The sequence below is a fragment of the Ornithorhynchus anatinus genome, chromosome 5 (genome assembly GCF_004115215.2).
Source record: "Ornithorhynchus anatinus isolate Pmale09 chromosome 5, mOrnAna1.pri.v4, whole genome shotgun sequence".
Lineage (NCBI taxonomy): Eukaryota > Metazoa > Chordata > Mammalia > Monotremata > Ornithorhynchidae > Ornithorhynchus > Ornithorhynchus anatinus.
The window spans coordinates 10,393,538-10,414,114 of record NC_041732.1 but is presented as its reverse complement, the minus strand read 5'-3'; the positions used below and the strand labels follow the sequence as shown (position 1 = coordinate 10,414,114).

General features: G+C 48.0%; 1 protein-coding gene and 1 long non-coding RNA gene across 2 annotated transcripts in view; one reads left to right on the top strand and one right to left on the bottom strand.

Annotated features, from left to right (window-relative positions):
- Positions 1-20,577, top strand: part of CIB2 (calcium and integrin binding family member 2) — a 46,098-nt gene that overhangs the window by 14,813 nt on the left and 10,708 nt on the right. Inside the window, exon 3 of the mRNA XM_029064585.2 lies at positions 10,720-10,831. Within this exon, the coding sequence (XP_028920418.1) occupies positions 10,720-10,831 (112 nt within the window). The remainder of the gene's footprint in view (positions 1-10,719; positions 10,832-20,577) is intronic.
- On the bottom strand, positions 7,146-8,417 carry LOC114812027. The gene is made up of 2 exons (XR_003759694.1): positions 8,310-8,417; positions 7,146-7,298 (listed from the first exon to the last, which is right to left on the bottom strand). It is a non-coding gene; the product is annotated as an uncharacterized LOC114812027 (long non-coding RNA).

The following is a 20,577-nucleotide window of genomic DNA, read 5'->3' as shown; positions in this document are numbered from 1 at the left end:
TTTTAGGGAGTAATTCCATGTGGGGAGGGTAATCACAAATGCTTCCCCTCCCTTCTCTCTGCTGTTGTGCAGCCCATCTGATCTGGTCCTAGCATAGTTGAAGAAGGTTTTAGCCCAAAGCAACCCGGTTGTTAGATAACAGCCTCTGCCAACCCAGCGCCATTGTCTCTTTCGTTATGCTGTGTCGTGAGCAGGGATCGTGTCTGTCTACTCTGTTGTATGATATTCTCTCAAACGCTTAGTCCAGTGCTCTGCACACAGTAAGCAGTCAATAAATACCACTTATTAATTGATTGCTGCCTAACACATCGCCTTCAAGCACCTCTTCTTCTCCACTCAGCTCAGTACTAAGCCGCCCCTACCCTCTCAGGGACAGGAGAGAAGACCACGCTATTTTTCCTCCAAATATATCTTGAGACTCAAAAATAGGGTTGTTCTTGGGACAATTTTTTTTCTTCCCCCAAGATCCTTCACCCAGGCAATTGCACAAGTTCCATTTTGGTGTGCAATATTAAGTGCTTAAAGTTATTATAATGGATTAGTTTGTGTTTATGAAGCGGATTAAGGATGTAAAGTTTTATTGAAGTAGACGTTCTGCATGATGTCTCTTAGTTAAGTAAGGTACGAGTCATAGTTTGGAGTATTCTTCTTCGGCAATTGATTCCATAAATGCTGTATAATTTGAAACAAATCGGTGTTTAAAAAAAAAAAAGTCCCAGCTGAAATTGAGGAGGTATAATTAGCTAAGTGTTTCCTTTGGTGTGACATTGCAGCTTGGGCAGAGACCAACATTCGCCCAGTGATGGGAAAGGAACGTGTTTGATGCGGCTGTGGGGAGTGCTGCGTCCAGGGCCGTGGGGTGAATGGGATTAGGGAACTGGGGCGTTGATGTCTACAGGGAGGTGGTGTAGGGAAAATAGTACGTTAGTGATGTTCCTCGTTGTCAGGGTGCTTATGCAGATACAGAACCAACAGATGGCTGAATTGGTGACAAATGATTCTGCAATTGAAGTCCACTCTTTCTTCCGCTCAGGTCATATTGAATAATCACATTGCGTGATTCCAGTTGGGGTGGGCTGCCGCAAAAGCCTAAGAGTTCTTGAGCCTTTTAGAAATACAGAGTTATAGTTGCGAGGGAGCCGTGTTTTCAGTAATACCTCTGATAAAAGGACCTGGGTTTTAATCCTGATCCAGTCACTTGCCTGCTGGGTGACCTCAGGCAGGTCACTTACCTTCTCTGTGCCTCAGTTTCCTCCTTTTTAAAGTGGCAATTAAATACCTGCTTGTTCCTTCCCATTAGACTTTGAACCTCTCATGGGGCAGGGACTGTGCCTGATCTGATTGTATCGTGTCTACTCCAGGTCTTAGTAGCACTGGAAGCAGCACGGGCCTGGGAGTCAAAGGACATGGATTCTAATCCCGGCTCTGCCACGCCAGCTGTGTGACTTTGAGCAAGTCACTTTGCTTCTCGGTCCCTCAGTTACCTCATCTGTAAAATAAGACAGTGAGCCCCATGTGGCTCTGGGCATGTCACTCCCCTTCTTAAAAACCTCCAGGGGTTGCCTATTAACCTCCGCGCAAAACAAAATCTTCTCACTCTAGGCTTCAAGGCTCTCCATCACCTTGCCCCCTTGCCACCTCTCCTCCTTTCTCTCTTTCCACCGCCCACCCCGCACGCTCCGCTCCTCCGCCGCCCACCTCCTAACCGTCCCCCGTTCTCGCCTATCCCGCCGTCGACCCCCGGGCCGCGTCCTCCCGCGGTCCCGGAACGCCCTCCCTCCTCACCTCCGCCAAACTGATTCTCTTCCCCTCTTCGAAACCCTACTTAAAACTCACCTCCTCCAAGAGGCCTTCCCAGACTGAACTCCCCTTCTCCCTCTACTCCCTCTACCACCCCCCTTCACCTCTCTGTAGCTAAACCCTCTTTGCCCCCATTTCCCTCTGCTCCTCCCCCTCTCCCTTCCCCTCCCCTCAGCACTGACCTCGTCCGCTCAACTGTTTATATTTTCATTACCCTATTTATTTTGTTAATGAAATGTACATCGCCTTAATTCTATTTATTTGCTATTGTTTTTAATATGTTCATACCCTAGATTCTATTTGTTGCTATTGCGCTTGTCTGTCCGTCTCCCCCGATTAGACCGTAAGCCCGTCGAAGGGCAGGGACTGTCTCTATCTGTTACCGATTTGTACATTCCAAGCGCTTAGTGCAGTGCTCTGCACATAGTAAGCGCTCAATAAATACTATTGAATGAATGAATGTGGGATCGGGACTGAGTTCAACCTGATTACTTTGTATCTACCCCAGCGCTTAGAACAGTGCTTGGTACATAGTAAGCACTTAACAAACATCAAAATTATTATTAGTAAGGTGCTTAGCATATAATCAAGCACTTAAATACCTCAGTAACAATATAATTGTTATTGATATGTGCAATACCATAAACATTTGTGAGTGTGTGTGTGTATTATGTTAGGACATATTTTGACTGTAAGCGCATTGTAGGAAGGGAATGTTTCTGCTGTTGTACTGTCCCAAGTGCTTAGTACAGTAGTTTGCACATAGTAAGCACTCAGTAAATACGACTGAATGAATGAATGAGTTTCCCCTTGAAATGAAAAGAAAAAAATCACTCCTTTATAGTGCTAGCAGAGACAATCCTCAGAGAAGGGGGCATCAAAGTTGAAACTGAGGGTTGGGTCAGCATCCATATATTCCAGATGGACTTTTCTTCTCGATCCCTCTCATCTGGGGACTTTTCCAGTCCCCCGTGAGCCCGCCTGGGAGCTGAGACGATGCCGACCTCGCTGCTCCAGGGTCCTGTTTCCCCGCGACACGAAGTGGCCCGCTGCTCTGAGGTGTCTCATCCGAACCAGGAGCCCAGGCTCGATCACGTTCCGTCAAGGTAGCCCATGTGCTAGGACATTCTTTCCGAGACTGTTCTGTATTTGGTAAATCAAATTTTCCGGCAGACAAGTTTTGATTCCGGTAATAACGTTTTTCCGCCAGCCTCCCCGTCTGCTTCTATTTCTCCCTATAGACAGGGATAATGAGTTGGCCAGGGCCCAGCTGGAGAAGTATAGGTGTTCAGCCTGCCCTGCCTGCTACTGCTGATTATAGAGAACGAAAGGAGGAGAAAAGAAGGCCGTGGAAGCGGAGAGCCACGATAACAGGCCTAAAGCCAGAGATGTGCTCATTTAGGGAAGATGGGGGCCGGCCCGGGAGACACCTGAACCTCAATCTCTCCCGGAGGGCCGGATTCCATTCAGGTCCCATCTTGTATCTGTGCGGACCTCTGCGTCTCCTTTCCAAGACACTTTCTTCAAAGGGTTCACCCCGCTTACCTTCCTTGGCTCCTCTTTCCTTCTGACTTCCTACTTTCATTGCCATCGTAGCTTGTGTGCTGAAGCCGAGATGCTCCCTTTTTCAAAAACCAAAAAAAGGGTATTTTTTAAGCACTTACTATGTGCCAGGCACTGTACTAAGCGCTGAGGTTAGTACAGGCTAATCAGGTTCCCGTCATTCTATCGAAGATTGAATCTCAATAGGAGAGAGAACGAAGTGTAAAGCGTAATGGTGAATAGGATCTGTTATTTGAGCTCTGTTATCCTTATTAAAAGTACCTATCTAGACCAAGTCCTCTCCCCTTATACCATCTCTCGGCCATTTTCAACACGGCCCAGTGGATAGATCTTGGGCCTGGGAGTTAGAAGGACCTGAGTTCCAATCCCGGCTTCACCACTTTTCCGCTGTGTGACCTCTGTGTCTGTTAACTCAACTGTAAAATGGGGATTCAGACCATGAGACCGATGTGGGACGGGGACTGTATCTATCCCAGCGCTTAGTACAGTGCCTGACACATAGTAAGCACTTAGCAAATACTATAAAAAATAATAACATTTATTAAGTTCTCGCTACGTGCCGAGCACCGTACTGAGCACGGGAGTAGATAATAAGATAATCAGGTTAGGCACAGTCCTCGTCCCATATGGGGCTCACAGACTAACTGAAGAAATACTGTGTCTCCTTTCTTCACTCGAGGCAGCCTGAACCCGGTGTGAAATTGCAGCTTTTCAGAACAAAGGAGCATCACTGAGTTAAAGGGATTTTTGCCCTTGGACCATAATTCTTAGGTCATCATTGCGACGGACATGGAGGCGGCCAAACGTGGCCAGAGACCGGGGCGCAGCATGGAGGTTTTGCAGTCAAGCATAATAAAAAAGACTATGCCTGGTTAGATTTTTTTTTTTCCAGAGGACTGCAGCAGTACTGTGGTTTGGAGTTGATGGTTTTTTTTTTTTTAATGGTATTTGTTAAGCACTTATTGTGTGTCAGGCACTGTTCTAAGCACTGGGTAGATACAAGCTAATCAGGTTGGACACAGTGTATGTTCCACATGGGGCTCTGAGTGTTAATTCCCATTTTTCAGACCCAGAGAAGTGAAGTGGCTTGCCCAAGGTCATACAAGTGGCGGAGCCGGGATCGGAACCCAGGTCCTCTGACTCCCAGGCCTGTGCTCTATCCACTAGGCCTGGAGTTCCGGCGTCTCTCAGAGGAGATTCAAGTTGACCATCTGACAAAGTTGCGCGTTCGGGGCAAAGAGTCCCCTGGCACTCCCCACTGCCCCAGATTGCCCCCACCGTCACCCCAGCCCCACGGCCGCGTGGTGGCATGTAAATGGCACCTCCCTCTTAACCCCCACTCAAATTCCTGTTCTCCCCCAGCCCCACCACTCCCATCCCGCTCTCCCTTCAACTGGGACGGGAAGACAGGAGGGCAGAGCAGCCGATTTGAAAGATCCCGTGGGGCAGGATTACATTTCAACCATCTCCGACACCTGAAAATCTTTTATAAGGTACCTTCAGAGAAGGATATAACGTATGTATCTGTTTATTGTCGTATTCTCCCGAGCGCTTAGCACAGTGGTCTGCACGCAGTAGGCGCTCCATAAATGCGATTGAATGAATGAATAAACTCCACTGGTTTCCCTCCCACCAGACCAGTGTTTATCAACTCTTCCAATCGTCATTCACTCAGTCATTCAATCAGCGTTATCTTTTGAGCACTTGGTGTGCGCAGAACACTAACCTGAGCACCTAAAAAAGTGCAATTCAACAGAGTCGTGTCGACTAATGGCATTTATTTAGAGAAGCAGCGTGGCTCAGTGGAAAGAGCACGGGCTTTGGAGTCAGAGGTCGTGGGTTTGAATCCCAGCTCCACCACTTGTCAGCTTGTCACTTGTCAGCTGTGTGATTGTGGGCAAGTCACTTAACTTCTGTGTGCCTCAGTCACCTCATCTGTAAAATGGGGATTAAGACTGTGAGCCCCACGTGGGACAACCTGATTCCCTTGCGTCTACCCCAGCGCTTAGAACAGTGTTCCGCACATAGTAAGCGCTTAACAAAGACCAACATTATTATTATTTATTGAGCACTTACTGTGTGCGGAGCACTGTACTAACTGCTCAGGAGTGTACACTGCAGCAGAGTTGGCAGAAATGTTGCCTGCCCACAACGAGTTTACACTCTAGAGGGGGAGAACAGCCTAATCCCAATATGGTACTGTTCTTGTCTGTCCGTCTCCCCCGATGAGACCGAAAGCCCGTCAAAGGGCAGGGACTGTCTCTATCTGTTACGGATTTGTCCATTCCAAGCGCTTAGTACAGTGCTCTGCACATAGTAAGCGCCCAATAAATACTATTGAATGAATGAATGAATGGTACGATTTCCGTATTGACTGTTTCCAACCCGATTTGCTTGCATTCACCCCGGCACCTAGTACAGCGCCTAGCACAGGGTAAGCGCTTAACAATAGCACTATTATCATTATTATTGTCGTTCCTTATAGGAAATATAACTTTATGTTATCCTAAATCCTTTATGCCATCCCACTGGCCCAGTTTTTATTCTGTTTGTTTGCTTACAGGGTTCCTTTTATTTTTGTAGCCTCGTTAAATATCCTGCAGAAGTGTGTAAGGCTGTAGGCAATTACTAGATCCCGTGTGTGTCCCTAGAGGCAAAGCAGATGGAAAGCTACAGCTCTCTGTGCTTTTGCCTTGGAAGGGGGTGGGGAAAAACGAGGCGGGAATTTATCCTCTAGGAACCAATCAGCTCCCTCTCCTAAAGTCTTAATAAGAACGGTTTGGAAAAATACCTTACGGTGAATGTATCTGGCCTCTTTCTTGAGTTTAAAGCCCTTCAAATAATCACACTCACAATCAAAACAGCAATAATAATGGTTTTTGTGAAGCACTTACTATTTGCCAAGCACCCTGCTAAGCACTAGGGTAGATGAAAGATAATCAGGTCCCTCATGGGGCTTACAGTCAGAGGAGGAGGGAGAACAGGTACCGAATCCCCTTTTGGTAGAGGAGGGACCTAAGGCACAGAGACGTGTAGTGACTTGCCCAAGGACACACAAGCGCTAATTAGAATCCAGGTCCTCTGGCTCCCAGGCTTGTGCTCTTTCCACTAGGCCACCCTGCTTCCCAGAAAGCAGAACTTCCACTTGATCTGTTTTGTGCACTTCAGGTATCAGTGGGTAGTATTTATTGAGCCCCTAGTTTGTGCAGAACTCTGTATTAAGCACTTGGGAGAGTACAGTAGAAATAATAGCCACAATCCTGGTTGGGAGTGCACAGTGTAGGTGGTGAGACAGATGATGAAATAATTTAATAGTAATAATAATAATTGCCGTATTTGTTAAGCGCTTACTATGTGCCAGGCACTGTACTAAACACTGGGGTGGATACAAGCAAATTGGGGTGGACCAATTTCAATTCTCATTTTACAGACGAGATGACTGAGGGACAGAGAAGGGAAGTGACTTGCCCACGGTCACCGAGCAGACAAGTGGCGGGGCTGGGATTAGAACCCCCGACCTTCTGACTCCCAGGCCCGTGCTCTATCCACTACACCCTACTCCTTCTTAACTTCTCTGTGCCTCAGTTACCTCACCTGTAAAATGGGGATTAAGACGGTGAGCCCCACGTGGGACAGGAACCATGTCCAACTTAATTACAGCGTATCTACCCCAGCACTGAGAACAGTGTTCGACACATAGTAAGCGCTTAACAACTACTGCGATTATTACGATTAGTGCTAGTGATTGAGTGCCCACTGAGAGTAATACACTGTGCTAGTAATGGTAATAATAAAATTTATTAAGGATGCTCAATGTGCAACCCTGGGGAAAAGTACACAGACTAAAAAGAGACACGCTCCCTGGCCCTCAGAAGGCTGCCAGTCTAAGAGGAAAGTAGGGCTCAGTGACACACAAAGGCATGGAAGAAAACAACCTAGAAAGACAAAAGCAAGAATATTAAGAATATTAAGTACTTGGAAAGCACAACAGAGAGATGAAATACATACCCTGTCTACTAGGACCTTACCTTTAATGAGGGAGACAGTAATAAAATTGCAAAGTGCAGTCAGAATAAATAATATTCATATGAATTCACATGTAGGGAAGCAGCATGACCTAGTAATAATAATAATGTTGGTATTTGTTAAGCGCTTACTATGTGCAGAGTTCTGTTCTAAGCATTGGGTTAGATACAGGGTAATCGGGTTGTCCCACGTGAGGCTCACAGTCTTCACCCCCATTTTACAGGTGAGGTAACTGAGGCACAGAGAAGTTAAGTGACTTGCCCACAATCACAAGTGGCAGAGCCGGGACTCGAACCCGTGACCTCTGACTCCCAAGCCCGGGCTCTTTCCACTGAGCCACCCTGCTTCCCCATAGAAAGAGCGTAGGCCTGGGAGTCAGAGGACCTAGGTTCAAATCTCGGCTCTGCCTCCTGCCTGCTTTGTGACCTCGGGAAAGTCACTTATCTTTTCTGTGCCTCATTTTCCTCACCTGTAAAATGGGGGCTCAGCGTCTTTTCTCACTCAGACTTGACTGCGGACCCCAAGTGGGACAGGGACTGGGTTCGAACTGCATACGCTCTGCGTATCCTGACATCTATTGCAGCACTCAATAACGGTGCTTGGCTTATAGTAAGTGTTTAACAAATGCTACAGCTGTTTTGTAAACACAAGTGCTGAGGATGGGCATAAATAAATGCAGTAGTTTTAGAGCTAGCTGGTGGGTTGATCCAACTTGGAGGGCTGGGATTTAATATCTGGGAAGGCTTGGTGGAAGAGGTGGTTTCCTGGATGTTCAGAATCGGGCCCGTGGAAGGGAGAATGACTTGCCCGCCTTGGATTTCACTGCATGTCGAAGGCCAAATCAGACACCAAACTCGGTGCACTCCCTCCTCCCAGCGCCAGGATAGGTGCAGTTTCATTCTGGACCGGTGGATGGTTACCTGGGGATTCTTCCTGGAGCGAAGCGTCGAAGTTTGGAAGTCATTAGTCTTCCAGGTCGAGAACCCGCGTGGCCTAGATAGACCACAGGGCCTGGGAGTCGGAAGGACCTGGTTTCTAGTCCCGGTTCGGCCACTTGTCTGCCATGTGACCTTGGACATGTCACTTCACTTCGCCGTGCCTCAGTTACTTCATCTGTAAAATGGAGATTAAGACTGTGAGTCCCATGTGCGACAGGGACCGTGTCCAACCTTATTAGTTTATATCTGTCCCAGCAATTAGTACAGTGCCTGGAACATACATAGTAAGTGCTTAACAAATGCCATTTTAAAAAAAAGTCTTAGTAAGCAAGAGCCTAACCACGGAGGCTGTAAAAAAAGGCTGATTACTCTTTGATTCCCCTCTAAAACATTTTTTATTTTATTTTAAACATCTCTCGGTGGTAATGTGGTAAAAGCGTACCGTCTTTGTAATCATCAAATGAGCGAGGGAACCAAATTACCGGATAGAAGAGAATTCCTCCTCCTAAACGTTCTGTAATCTGACCCATGAGCCAAGAACCATCTTGAACTCGGAGACCCATTGTTCCAACCGTCTGTGCAGGTTTTGTAGACCGACCCACGGTTTAATTACAGGCCGGCGGATTCCTGTCTACCTCTGCCAGAGGTAGTTAGTTCATTGGAGCGGACACACGTCTGTAGCTATTAAATAAGGTGTCGATGCATGAGGGGATAGTGACATGGAGGAGAATTACACAGCAAAGTAGAGCATGGATTTGCAAAGACTTTTTGCTTTCTGACTAATCCCCACTGGAGAAAAAGAACAATCGCACACGTGCTATGGTCTGCCAGAGATTGGACCTTTATACCATGCTACTTCTCCTGTTTCTTCCCTTCTAGGCTATAAGGTCCCCGAAGGCCAGAATTGCCTCATGTCCTTTTTACTCTCTCAATACCCGAATATCCGAGGTGGAAAGAGGGACAGACGGGATGGGGAGAAGAGAGGGAGAGAGAGAGAAAGAGAAAGAAGAGAGGAGAAGAGGAGAGGAAAGAGAAAAAGAGGAGCGAAGGGAGGCTGGAAGTGATTGGAAAGACTGTTTACCAAATGAGATCATTTTTCACTTGCAACCAGTACGGGTTGGTACCCCACAAAATAGCTATTTCTCCGGTATAATGTCCCCCCGTGAATTGCTGGGTATAAATCTTTGTTTTGTGAGGGATGGGTATTACCTCATCAGCTTGCCACTGATCTCCCTGCCTTCGGTCTCTTCCCAGATCATTTCTCCAAAATGTCGAACTGGACACTACTCCTCTCTCCTCCCAAACCTCCAATGGTTACCCATTCCTCGCTGCTTTGAGCAAAAACTCCTGGCCACTGACTTGAAACCATTCAATCAACATTCCTTCTTACTGAACCACTCTCTTCTACTGCTCCCCAGATCACAATCTGCATTCCTCTCAAGCTCGCCTACTCACTCTGCTTCGTCCTCTCTCTTTCCCACCAGCAGTCTCTTGCTTGCATCCTCCTCGCTTCCTGAAAGTCCCTCCCAGTTCTTACCCGACAGACCACAGGTTTCCCCATATTCTTAGATCACACCTTCATTCGTTCATTCAATAGTATTTATTGAGCGCTTACTATGTGCAGAGCACTGTACTGAGCGCTTGGGATGAACAAGTCGGCAACAGATAGAGACAGTCCCTGCCGTTTGACGGGTTTACAATCTCTAATCTCCCCACTTTACATCCCTCAGTTGCTATCGGCCCTTACTGCATAAGCATTTAATTTCCCAACACACTGTAGTACTTATGTACGTATTTTATATACTTTAATACCTCCCTTATATATCATCTTCAAGAGCGTTTCTAATAATAATAACTATGGTACCGATTAAGTGCTTAATATGTAGCGGGCACTGTATTAAGCGCCTGGTGGATACAAGCAAATCAGGTTGGACACAGTCCCTGTCCCACATGGGACTCACAGTCTCAATCCCCATTTTACAGATGAGGTAACTGAGTCCCAGAGAAGGGAAGTGACTGGTCCAAGGTCACACAGCAGACAAGTGGCGGAGGCGGGATTAGAGCCCACGACCTTCTGGTTCCCAGGCACGTGCTCTATCCACTACGCCATGCTGCCTCTCCTGATAAGCACAGGGGCGAGTACATCAGCATTAGTAGAAATAATCCCCTGCCCTCGAGGAGTTTACAATCTACCGGTGGTCTTCAGGAGTCACCAGAACTCCTAGAATTCCTGCCTCAGAAACCCTGCTAAGTGGCATGGCATTAGGAAGGTTTGCCCCTGGCACGGGGCGAGACGGTCCCACCGTGGGCCGGGGCGTAGCCTCCACAGAATGCCACCCCGTGGGATGGCGGGCTGGTTATTTACAGCAGTTGCCTTCTGTTTCCTTTGCAGGTTGCACGAGCGGTACTACGAGCTGGCACCGAACCTGGTGCCGATGGACTATAGGAAGAACCCCATCGTCACGGTCCCTATGCAGCTTATAATAAACATGCCAGAATTGAAGGTATTTTTCCGACTCCCCGAATGCAGCACGGAAGGACCCGTTGACGCTCTTACCGAGTCCTCAAATGTTGAACCAATCAATCGATCCGTAGTACTCACTGACCATTTGCCGTGCGGGAGAGTACAGTATAACAGAGTTGGTGGACACGTTCCCTGCCCACAGGAATAATAATAATAGTAATTCTGGTATTTAAGTGCTTGCTGTGTGCCAGGCACTGTACTAGGCTCTGGGGTGGATGTGAACAAATTGGGTTGGACACAGTTCCTGTCCCACGTCGGGGCTCACAGTCTTAATCCCCATTTTACAGAAGAGGTAACTGAAGCACAGAGACGTGAAGTGACTTGCCCGGAGTCACTCAGCAGACAAGTGGCGGAGCCGGGATTAGAATCCAGGTTCTTCTGACTCCCAGGCCCCTGCTCTATTCACTAAGCCACGCTGATTCTCGACAGTCCAGAGTAGCCTGCTCTTTCCTCCTGCCCACCTCCACCCACAGAAGAAAAGCAGATAAAACCCCGATTCTTCGTTACTAGTCTAGCCAGAATTCATACTGTGATGTCCCCGGGCGGGCAGCCAGTCTTCCGGTTTCGAGCGGGTCTGTCCCAGACAGGAACCTGGATGCTTTCATGTTCCATTTTTAAGATTTTGGCCACTCCGCCACCCCCTGTCATGGCTCCTGAAGCCAAGTCCCACAGCTCAGATGTCGTGCCAGACTTCACACTGACCCAGCGGGGAACTTTGGAGCAAGATGGGGGTTCAGAGGTTCTCCCCACCCCAGAGAAACTCTGGGATTGGGCAAACTCCTCCGTCTTTCAGAAACGGCACCCGTGACCTCAACACATTATGCTGTATGCCTGGCAGAACTCCTAGGATTTCATGCACATTTCCCTGGAGAAACAGCATGGCATAGTGGATAGAGGCCTGGGAGTCAATAGGTCATGGGTTCTAATCCCGGCTCCGTCACTTGTCCGCCGGGTGAGCTGGGGAAAGTCGCTTCACTTCTCTGGGCCTCAGTTATCTGAGGCCTCAGTTATCTCATCTGTAAAATGGGGATCGAGACCGTGAGCCTCATGTGGGCCGGGGCGGGGTCCAACACGATTTGTGTGTATCCACCATAGGTTCAGTCCAGGCCCTGACACATAGTAAGCACGTAACAATACCCCTATTATTATTATTATTGTTGTCCTTCGGCCAACCCGCAGGTGGGCTAGTCTGCAAGGTCGCTTGCTTACATCGTAGACTGGGTTCTTTGCCCCTTCCTCAAAAGCGACTCTGGAACTCTTTATGTAGAGTGCAAAAGTGTGCCGTAATAATCAGTCAGTGGTATTTATTGAGCATTTACCATGGACAGAGCACTGTATTAGAGGCACTTGGGAGAGTAAAGTACTGTAGAATGGGTAGGCGTATTCCCTCCCCACAAGGAGCTCACAGTCTAGAGAGGGGAGTCAGTGAAATAAGTAAATAGATTTCAGATCAGTGCTTTGGGGTTGAGGGCGGGCCGAATATCAAGTGTTGAAGGGTACAGTATTGAAGGGTATGGGCGATTCAGAAGGAAGGTGAAGTAGGGGAAAAGGCTTAATCCGGGAAGGCCTCTTAGAGGAGCTGGGATTTTAATAAGCTTTGAAGGTGGGGAGAGTGGTGGTCTGGTGTAGGTGGAGCGGGAGAGAGTGCCAGGTCAGGGGGAGGTTGGGGCGAAGGGGTCAGTGGTGAGATAGATGAGATCGAGGTATCGTGACAGAGTCGGCATTAGGGGAACCAAGTCTGTGGACTGAGTTGCAGTGGGCAGTCAGCGAGGTAGGGTTGGAAGGGGTGAGCGGATGGAGCGTTTTAAAGCCGGAGATGAGGAGTTTCTGTTTGATGTGGAGGTGGATGGGCAACCACTGGAGGCTCTTGAGGAGGGGGTAAATATGGACTGAACTTTTCTGTAGAAAAGTGATCCGGGCAGCAGAGGGAAGTGTGGACTTGGGTGGGGAGAGACGGGAGGTAGGGAAGACAGCGAGGAGGCCGATGCAGTAGGCAAGGCAGGATCGAAGTGCTCGGATCGGTGTAATAGCAGTTTGGATGGAGAGGAAAGGGATTTTGGCGATGATTGTAAGATAGAACTGACGGGAATAAATATGTGGGTTGAATGAGAGAGATGAGCCGAGGATAGTGCCACAGTTACGGGTTTATGAGATAGGGAGGATGGTGGTATTGTCTACAGTGAAGGGAAAGACACAGGGAGGACAGGATTTGGTCCTGACCAGGATTTTCTCGGTTATTAATCCAGAGTTTGGATGCCTAGTTCACTTTTTAAAAGTCGGATAAATCCCAAGTTCTGGATTTAGGTTCCAGTTTCTCTGAGAGGAAATTAAACTTCTGCAGTGAGCATTATGAAAAACTGATTCGGATCTAAATTTATCCCAGTTTATAGGTCTAAAGAAAGATAGACAGTACTGGCTTCAGTATTCTCGAGTCCCCTAGGTTTTAGGATGCCATCTCATACTTTTCTCTGAAGGAAGAAAGAAATAGATTGTAAAGTAAATTGTTTAAATGAATATTAGAAAAGCTCCTAGTTGATTTCTAAAACTCTAAAAATATCCTATTACCTGTTAGGTTATGTGATGGGAAAATGGAAAAGAAAAAAATAAATGGAGCCTATTTAGGTTTAGTTCTCATATTACTTCCCAGAGCCATTTTTCTTTCTTAACAGAATGGGAAATTGCCTGTTTGAAAATGTAGTGTCAGATGGTGCATTTCACCATTCATCAAGGCAGAGGTCATTTCAGTAGCTTGTGAGATTTTTTTAATGGTATTTAAGTGCTTAGTACGTGCCAGGCGCTGTATTAAGCACTGGGGTAGATACAGGATCATCGGGTTGGGTACAGTCAGTGTCCCAAATGGGGCTCCCAGTCTTAATCCTCATTTTTAGAAGAGGTAACCGAGGCACACAGAAGTGAAGTGACTCGCTCAAGGAAACACAGCAGACAAGTGACATAGTCGAGATTAGAACCCAGGTCCTTCTGACTCCCAGGCCTGTGCTCTATCCACTAGGCAGCTCTGCTTCTTTAGGTGACCTGTATTCCAGGCGACAGAAGACATCTGTAGGCCAGTATCGTGGTAGAGGGGGGTTGACAACAGGATACCCAAACAGCCGCTGTTTGGTGGGTCGACCCGGTGGACAAGGGAGGGCGGGAGAAGCGGTTTCAAGGATGACCTCACGACCGGCAACACAGGCGACGGCAGCAACCCTTTGACAGGCAACGCCAGCGGCAGCGGACAGGCCAGTCTCGCAGAGGGCCCTCGGGGGAGGGGTGTGGGGAGAGAGGTCCTCTAAAGCAGAGCCTTTAGGATAATGTGGTAGCGAGGGGCGGAAGTCAAAGCGGCGACAGGCACTGCAAAAAGCAAATGCAACTGCTCCGCAAAGAACCGTCTCTACGGGCCAATCGAGCAGCGCTCTTTACAGGGCGCTTATTTTATTCATTCATTCAGTCATATTTATTGAACGCTTATTGTGTACAGAGCACTGTACTGAGTGCTTGGGTGAGAACAATGTAACGGTAAACAGACATATTCCCTCCCCACAGTGGATAAGTGCTTACTCTGTGCAGAGCACTGTACTAAGCACTTGGGAGAGTGCACTAGTAACCAGAGAAGCAGCGTGGCTCAGTGGAAAGAGTGCGGGCTCGGGAGTCAGAGGTCACGGGTCCCGGCTCTGCAGCTAGTCAGCTGTGTGACCTTGGGCAAGTCACTTAGCTTCTCTGTGCCTCAGTTCCCTCATCTGTCAAATGGGGATTAAGACTGTGAGCCCACATGGGACAATCCGATCACCTTGTATCCCCCAGCGCTTAGAACAGTGCTTTGCACGTAGTAAGCGCTTAACAGATACCACAATTTATTTTTAGTAAATGGCATGGAAGAGGTTGCCGTTTGTTCATTTATTTTTTTAAATTTTCTTTTAGTTTTATTCATTCATTCAATAGTCTTTATTGAGCACTTACTATGTGCAGAGCACTGTACTAAGCGCTTGGAATGGACAAATCTGCAACAGATAGAGACAGTCCCTGCCCATTGACGGGCTTACAGTCTAATCGGGGGGGGGACGGACAGACAAAAACGATAGCAATAAATAGAATCGAGGGGATGGACATCTCATTAAAACAGTAGCAATAAATAGAATCAAGGTGATGTACATCTCATTAACAAAATAAATAAATAGGGTAATGAAAGTATATACATATATATATACATATATATATAAATATATAGTTTTAGTCTCATTCCCACACAGGGATTAAATATGCCCGGCAGTATCCTCATTTTCGAACATGAAGGATAGCTCTGGATTTAATTTTCTGTTTCTCTCTCCACACAGACACACAAGCTAACAATGTCAGCTATGAGCTCCATGAGTGTCGAGCTGACTCTGACAAAACCTATTCCCCCGAGTCATTTTGCTCTCAAAGCCTTTCATCACCGTAGCTCTCAAGATCAAATTAAGCTCTGAATTCCCCAAGAATGAATAAGAACGCTCGGCCCCACAGGGCCTTTGGCGTCCCACCGTCGCCGCCTGCCTCGGGTCGCCGAAGCCCCCCACGGGGCAGCCCTGGGAGCCGACAGATGAACAAGATCGATAAGGCACTTGGCTGAATTCAATTTGGATGCTGTGAGATTTGAAGACTATCTGTCTCACCACCCCCCGGATCAGCCGGAGACGGCGTGGTTCGCCCGCCTTCAGCTCTCTCCGAGCTAGGTAACCTGCCAGGACGACCCTTGCCGTTTCACAGAGGGTTATGGGCAGGATACGCTTCTGCCAATTCTCTTGCGCTTAGTACACCGCTCTGCACACACTAAGATCTCAATAAATACGACTGATTTCGTCCTCCTGCCTTCGAGGTAGTGGGAAGCAGGCACGGCCTCCCCATTCAGCAGGAGAGGAAGCTGAGGTTAAGTGACTTGTCCAAGGTCGCTTGGTAGGCCAGTGGCAGAGCTGGGTCTAGATCCCAGGTCTCCTGATTCCCACACCTCCTCGCCTTTCAGCAGAGCCAGAAACGGGGGTTAAGTCTGTGACCTCTGTGTGGGCTAGGGACTGTATCCAACCCGATCTGCTCGTATCTACCTCGGCGCTTAGAACAGTGCCTGGCACATAGCGCTCAATAAATATCACTATTATTATTATATCTTATTATAATGAATGAGAAGCCGCATGGGCTAGAGTCAAATGATAATAATAACAATGGTATTAAGCGCTTACTACGTGCCAGGCACTGTCCCCTTCTTCATAGAGAAGCAGCGTGGCTTAGTGGAAAGAGCCTGGGCTTGGGAGTCAGAGGTCGTGAGTTCGAATCCCAGCTCTGCCACTTGTCAGCTGTGTGACTGTGGGCAAGTCACTTAACTTCTCTGTGCCTCAGTTCCCTCATCTGTAAAATGGGGATTAAGACTGTGAGCCCCACGTGGGACAACCTGATTACCCTGTCCCTACCCCAGCGCTTCGAACAGTGCTCTGCACATAGTAAGCGCTTAACAAATACCAACATTATTGTTATTACTAAGCGCTGGGGTGGATACCAGCGAATCGGGTTGGACACAGTCTTTGTCCCGCATGGGGCTCACAATCACAATCTCCATTTTCCAGATGAGGTAACTGAGGCCCAGAGAAATGAAGTGACTTGTCCGAGATCACACGGCGGGCAAGTGGCAGAGCCAGGATTAGAACCCATGACTTTCTGACCCCCCAGGCCCGAGCTCTCTCCGCTCTGCCATGCTGCAGCTCGGGCCTGGGAGTCAGAATGACCTGGGTTCTAACCTCAGCTCTTCCACTTGTCGGCTGAGTGACCTCGGGCAAATCACTTCACTTCTATGTGCCTCACTTCCCTCATCTGTAAAATGCGGATTAAGATTGAGAGCCCTGTGTGGGGCAGGGACTGTGTCCAACCCGATTCTCTTGTGTCTACCCTAATAACGTTGGTATCTGTTAAGCACTTACTATGTGCAGAGCACTGTTCTAAGCGCTGGGGTAGATACAGGATAATCAGGTTGTCCCACGTGAGGCTCACAGTCTTCATCCCCATTTTACAGATGAGGGAACTGAGGACCAGAGAAGTGAAGTGACTTGCTCACAGTCACACAGCTAAGTGCCAGAGTTGGGATTCCCAACTCTACCCTACCCTAGTGCTTAGAGCGGTTCCTGGCACCTAGTAAGCGCTTAAAAATACAATAATAATAATTGAAATAATTATTATATCGGTACTTTCCCCACCTCCCTCAGCCTGAGTGTCCTGCAGCCTGGCCCTCAGTTGGGCACCTCTCTGGGGTGACAGTTGAAACCAATCATTTTTGTAATTGCTTTACTTATTTGTGCCTGGAGAGCTTCATATTCATACTTGCAATGAGTTCACGGGATGCACGTTGAGCGTTAGCCTGAAGATGAACAGCTTCAAAGGTCTCAGAGGGATGTTTTGATTCTATTTATTGCTATCGTTCTCGTCTGTCCGTCTCCCCCGCTTAGACCGTAAGCCCGGCAAAGGGCAGGGACTGTCTCTATCTGTTACCCATTTGTACATTCCAAGCGCTTTGTACAGTGCTCTGCACAAAGTAACCGCTCAATAAATACTATTGAATGAATGAATGAATGAATGAATGTTTGGGTACAGAACTTCTTGGAGCAATAAGGCAGATCTCACCTTCTAGTCTCCTGGCAGAAAACATGGCTGAATGAGAAGCAGTGTGGCCTAATGAATGAAAAGAGCATGGGCCCTGCTGGGAGTCAGAGGACCTGGGTTCTAATCCCAACTCCACCGTTTATCTGCAGTATGACCTTAAGCAAGTCACTTCACTTCTCTGGGCCTCAGTTACCTCATCTGTAAAATGGAGATTAAGACGGTGAACCCCATGTGAAGCATGGACTGTGTCCAACCTGATTAGCTTGGATCTACCTCAGGGCTCAGTACTGCCGAGGGCCATTAAAAAAATGAGCCAGGTTCTAAGTGGAACTTACCTTCTGCCATTGCCCTTCCTCTCCCTAATCATTTCTCCTCTGCAGCGATGCAAAAGGGCTTTTCAAAGACTCCGTTCGCGACGTATCAGGCTTGTGAAAATGGACTGCCTATCGGTTCAGTCAGCATTCTCCACCCGGGCTCTAATGACGATGGAGCCTCCCGTCACATCCTGCAGATTAAATGTCCGTCTTCCCCGCTGGACTGCGACGTCCTTGTGGGTGGGGATCTTGTCTGCCAACCCCACTGGACTCTCAGTGCTCTGCACACAGTAAGCACTCATTAAACACCACCGACGAGCCTCGACTCCGAGACTTCAGGGCTGAGAACTTGTGTGAGGGAACTGATTCTAATGTTAATGGTCTGACCGGAGTCATTCGTGCTGTCTCTTAATAATGTTGGTATTTGTTAAGGGCTTACTATGTGCCGAGCACTGTTCTAAGCGCTGGGGGAGATACTGGGTGATCAGGTTGTCCCACGTGAGGCTCCCAGTTAATCCCCATTTTACAGATGAGGTAACTGAGGCACAGAGAAGTTAAGTGACTTGCCCGTAGTCACACAGCTGACAAGTGGCGGAGCCGGGAGTCGAACCCATGACCTCCGACTCTGAAGTCCAGGCTCTTTCCAGTGAGCCACGCTGCTTCCCGGCGGGCTAGAGAAGGCAGCCACGGACTCCTCTCGAACTTCTGCTTACATTCCCCGTGGCTCAGTGGAAAGAGCACGGGCTTGGGAGTCAGAGGTCATGAGTTTGAATCCCAGCTCTGCCACTCGTCAGCTGTGTGACTGTGGGCAAGTCACTTCACTTCTCTGGGCCTCAGTTACCTCATCTGTAAAATGGGGATTAACTGTGAGCCTCACGTGGGACAATCTGATTACCCTGTATCTGCCCCAGCGCTTAGAACAGTGCTCTGCACATAATAAGCGCTTAACAAATACCAACATTATTATTCCCTCTAGACTGTAAGCACGCTGCGGGCAGGGAATGTCTGATATATTGTGTTGTACTCTCCTGCATGCTTAGTACAGTGCTCTGCACACACAGTAAGCGCTCAGTAAATACCACTGATCCACTGACTGATGGACTAAGCTCTTCGTGGGCAGGGAATGTGTCTGTTGTTATATTGTAGTCTCCAAAGAGCTTAATATGGTGCTTTGCTCACGGTAAGCGCTCGGTAAATATGAATGATTGAAGCAACCTAAGAACAGAAGCTCCTGGTGGTCAGGGAATGTGTCTACCAACTCTGTTGTACTAGACTCTCCAAGTGCTTAGTACAGCGCTCTGCCCAGAGTCACTGCTCAATGAATACCATCGATTGATTATGAAGCTCGTTGGGATCAGGGAATGGGTCTACCGACTCTGTTGTATTGTGCTCCCCCAAGCGCTTAGTACAGTGCTCTGCACACTGCAGATTCTCAGGAAATACCATTAATGGATTGATTCATTGATTCCTCTGCAAAAAAATAAATTTAGACCGTGATCCTCATGTGAGACAGAGACTATGTCCGACCTGATCATCTTGTATCCACCCCAGCGCTGAGAACACTGCCTGACACGTAGTAAGCACTTATCAAGTACCATTATTATTATTATTATAGAATGATTGATTTTTAATGGTATTTGTGAAGCGTTTACTACGTGTCAAACACTGTTCTAAGCACTGGGGTAAGTGTAGGTCAGTTTGGTCGACACAGTCCCTGTCATATATGGGGCTCACAGTCTTAAGTAGGAAGGAGAACAGGATCGAATCCCCATTTTATAGCCCTTATCCTAACCCTAAACCTACTTTTCATTCCAATCCTCACCCTAACCCTAACCCTACCCCTCACCCAATCCCAACCCTAAATTTACCCTAACCCTGCCCGTATAATTAACCCTAATCCCGTTCTTCATCATGAAACTCATCCTCCCCCAGTCAAAATCCAAACCCAACCATTACACCACATTTCTGCGTGGCTCAGTGGAAAGAGCCCGGGCTCGGGAGTCGGAGGTCATGGGTTCGAATGCCGGCTCTGCCATTTGTCAGCTGTGTGACTGTGGGCAAGTCATTTAACTTCTCCGTGCCACAGTTACCTCATCTGTAAAACGGGGAGTAACAGTGAGCCTCACGTGGGACGACCTGATGACCCTGTATCCACCCCAGCGCTCAGAACAGCGCTCTGCACATAGTAAGCGCTTAACAAATACTAACATTGTTGTTTCTAATTCTAACCCTAATCCTCCTGACCGTCACCCTAACACTACCCCTTTTCCTCACTCTGACCCCCAAAGCAGGACCCCCCCAGAAGTCCATCCGGCCCAACACCCTGCCTCTGACCTGGTAACAGATGGTTCTCCCCTTTTTCTTCTGCAGACTTCCCACGCACTTGGATCTTTACCCTTCAAGCGCTTGATATTCACCCCACCCTCATCGCAAGGCACTGAACGACCATAGCCGTAATGTATTGTAATGTCTGTCTGCCCCTCTAGACTGGAAGATCCCTGTGGGCAGGGAGTGTGCCTACAAGCTCTGTCGTATCGTCCTCTCCCAAGCACTTAGTAGAGTGGTCGGCCCACAGTAAGCGCTCAATCAATACCACCGATTGGTGGAACGGAGTCACGGTTGCTGTACCAGGATGGCAGTCAGAGAACAACTTCCATTTGGACCAGCGGAAGGTGTAGGTTGATTCAGTCAATCCTATTTCTCGAGCGCTTACTGTGTACAAAGCACTGCACTAAGCGCTTGGGAGAGTACAATACAACAATAAACAGACACGTCCCCCGCCCACAGTGAGCTT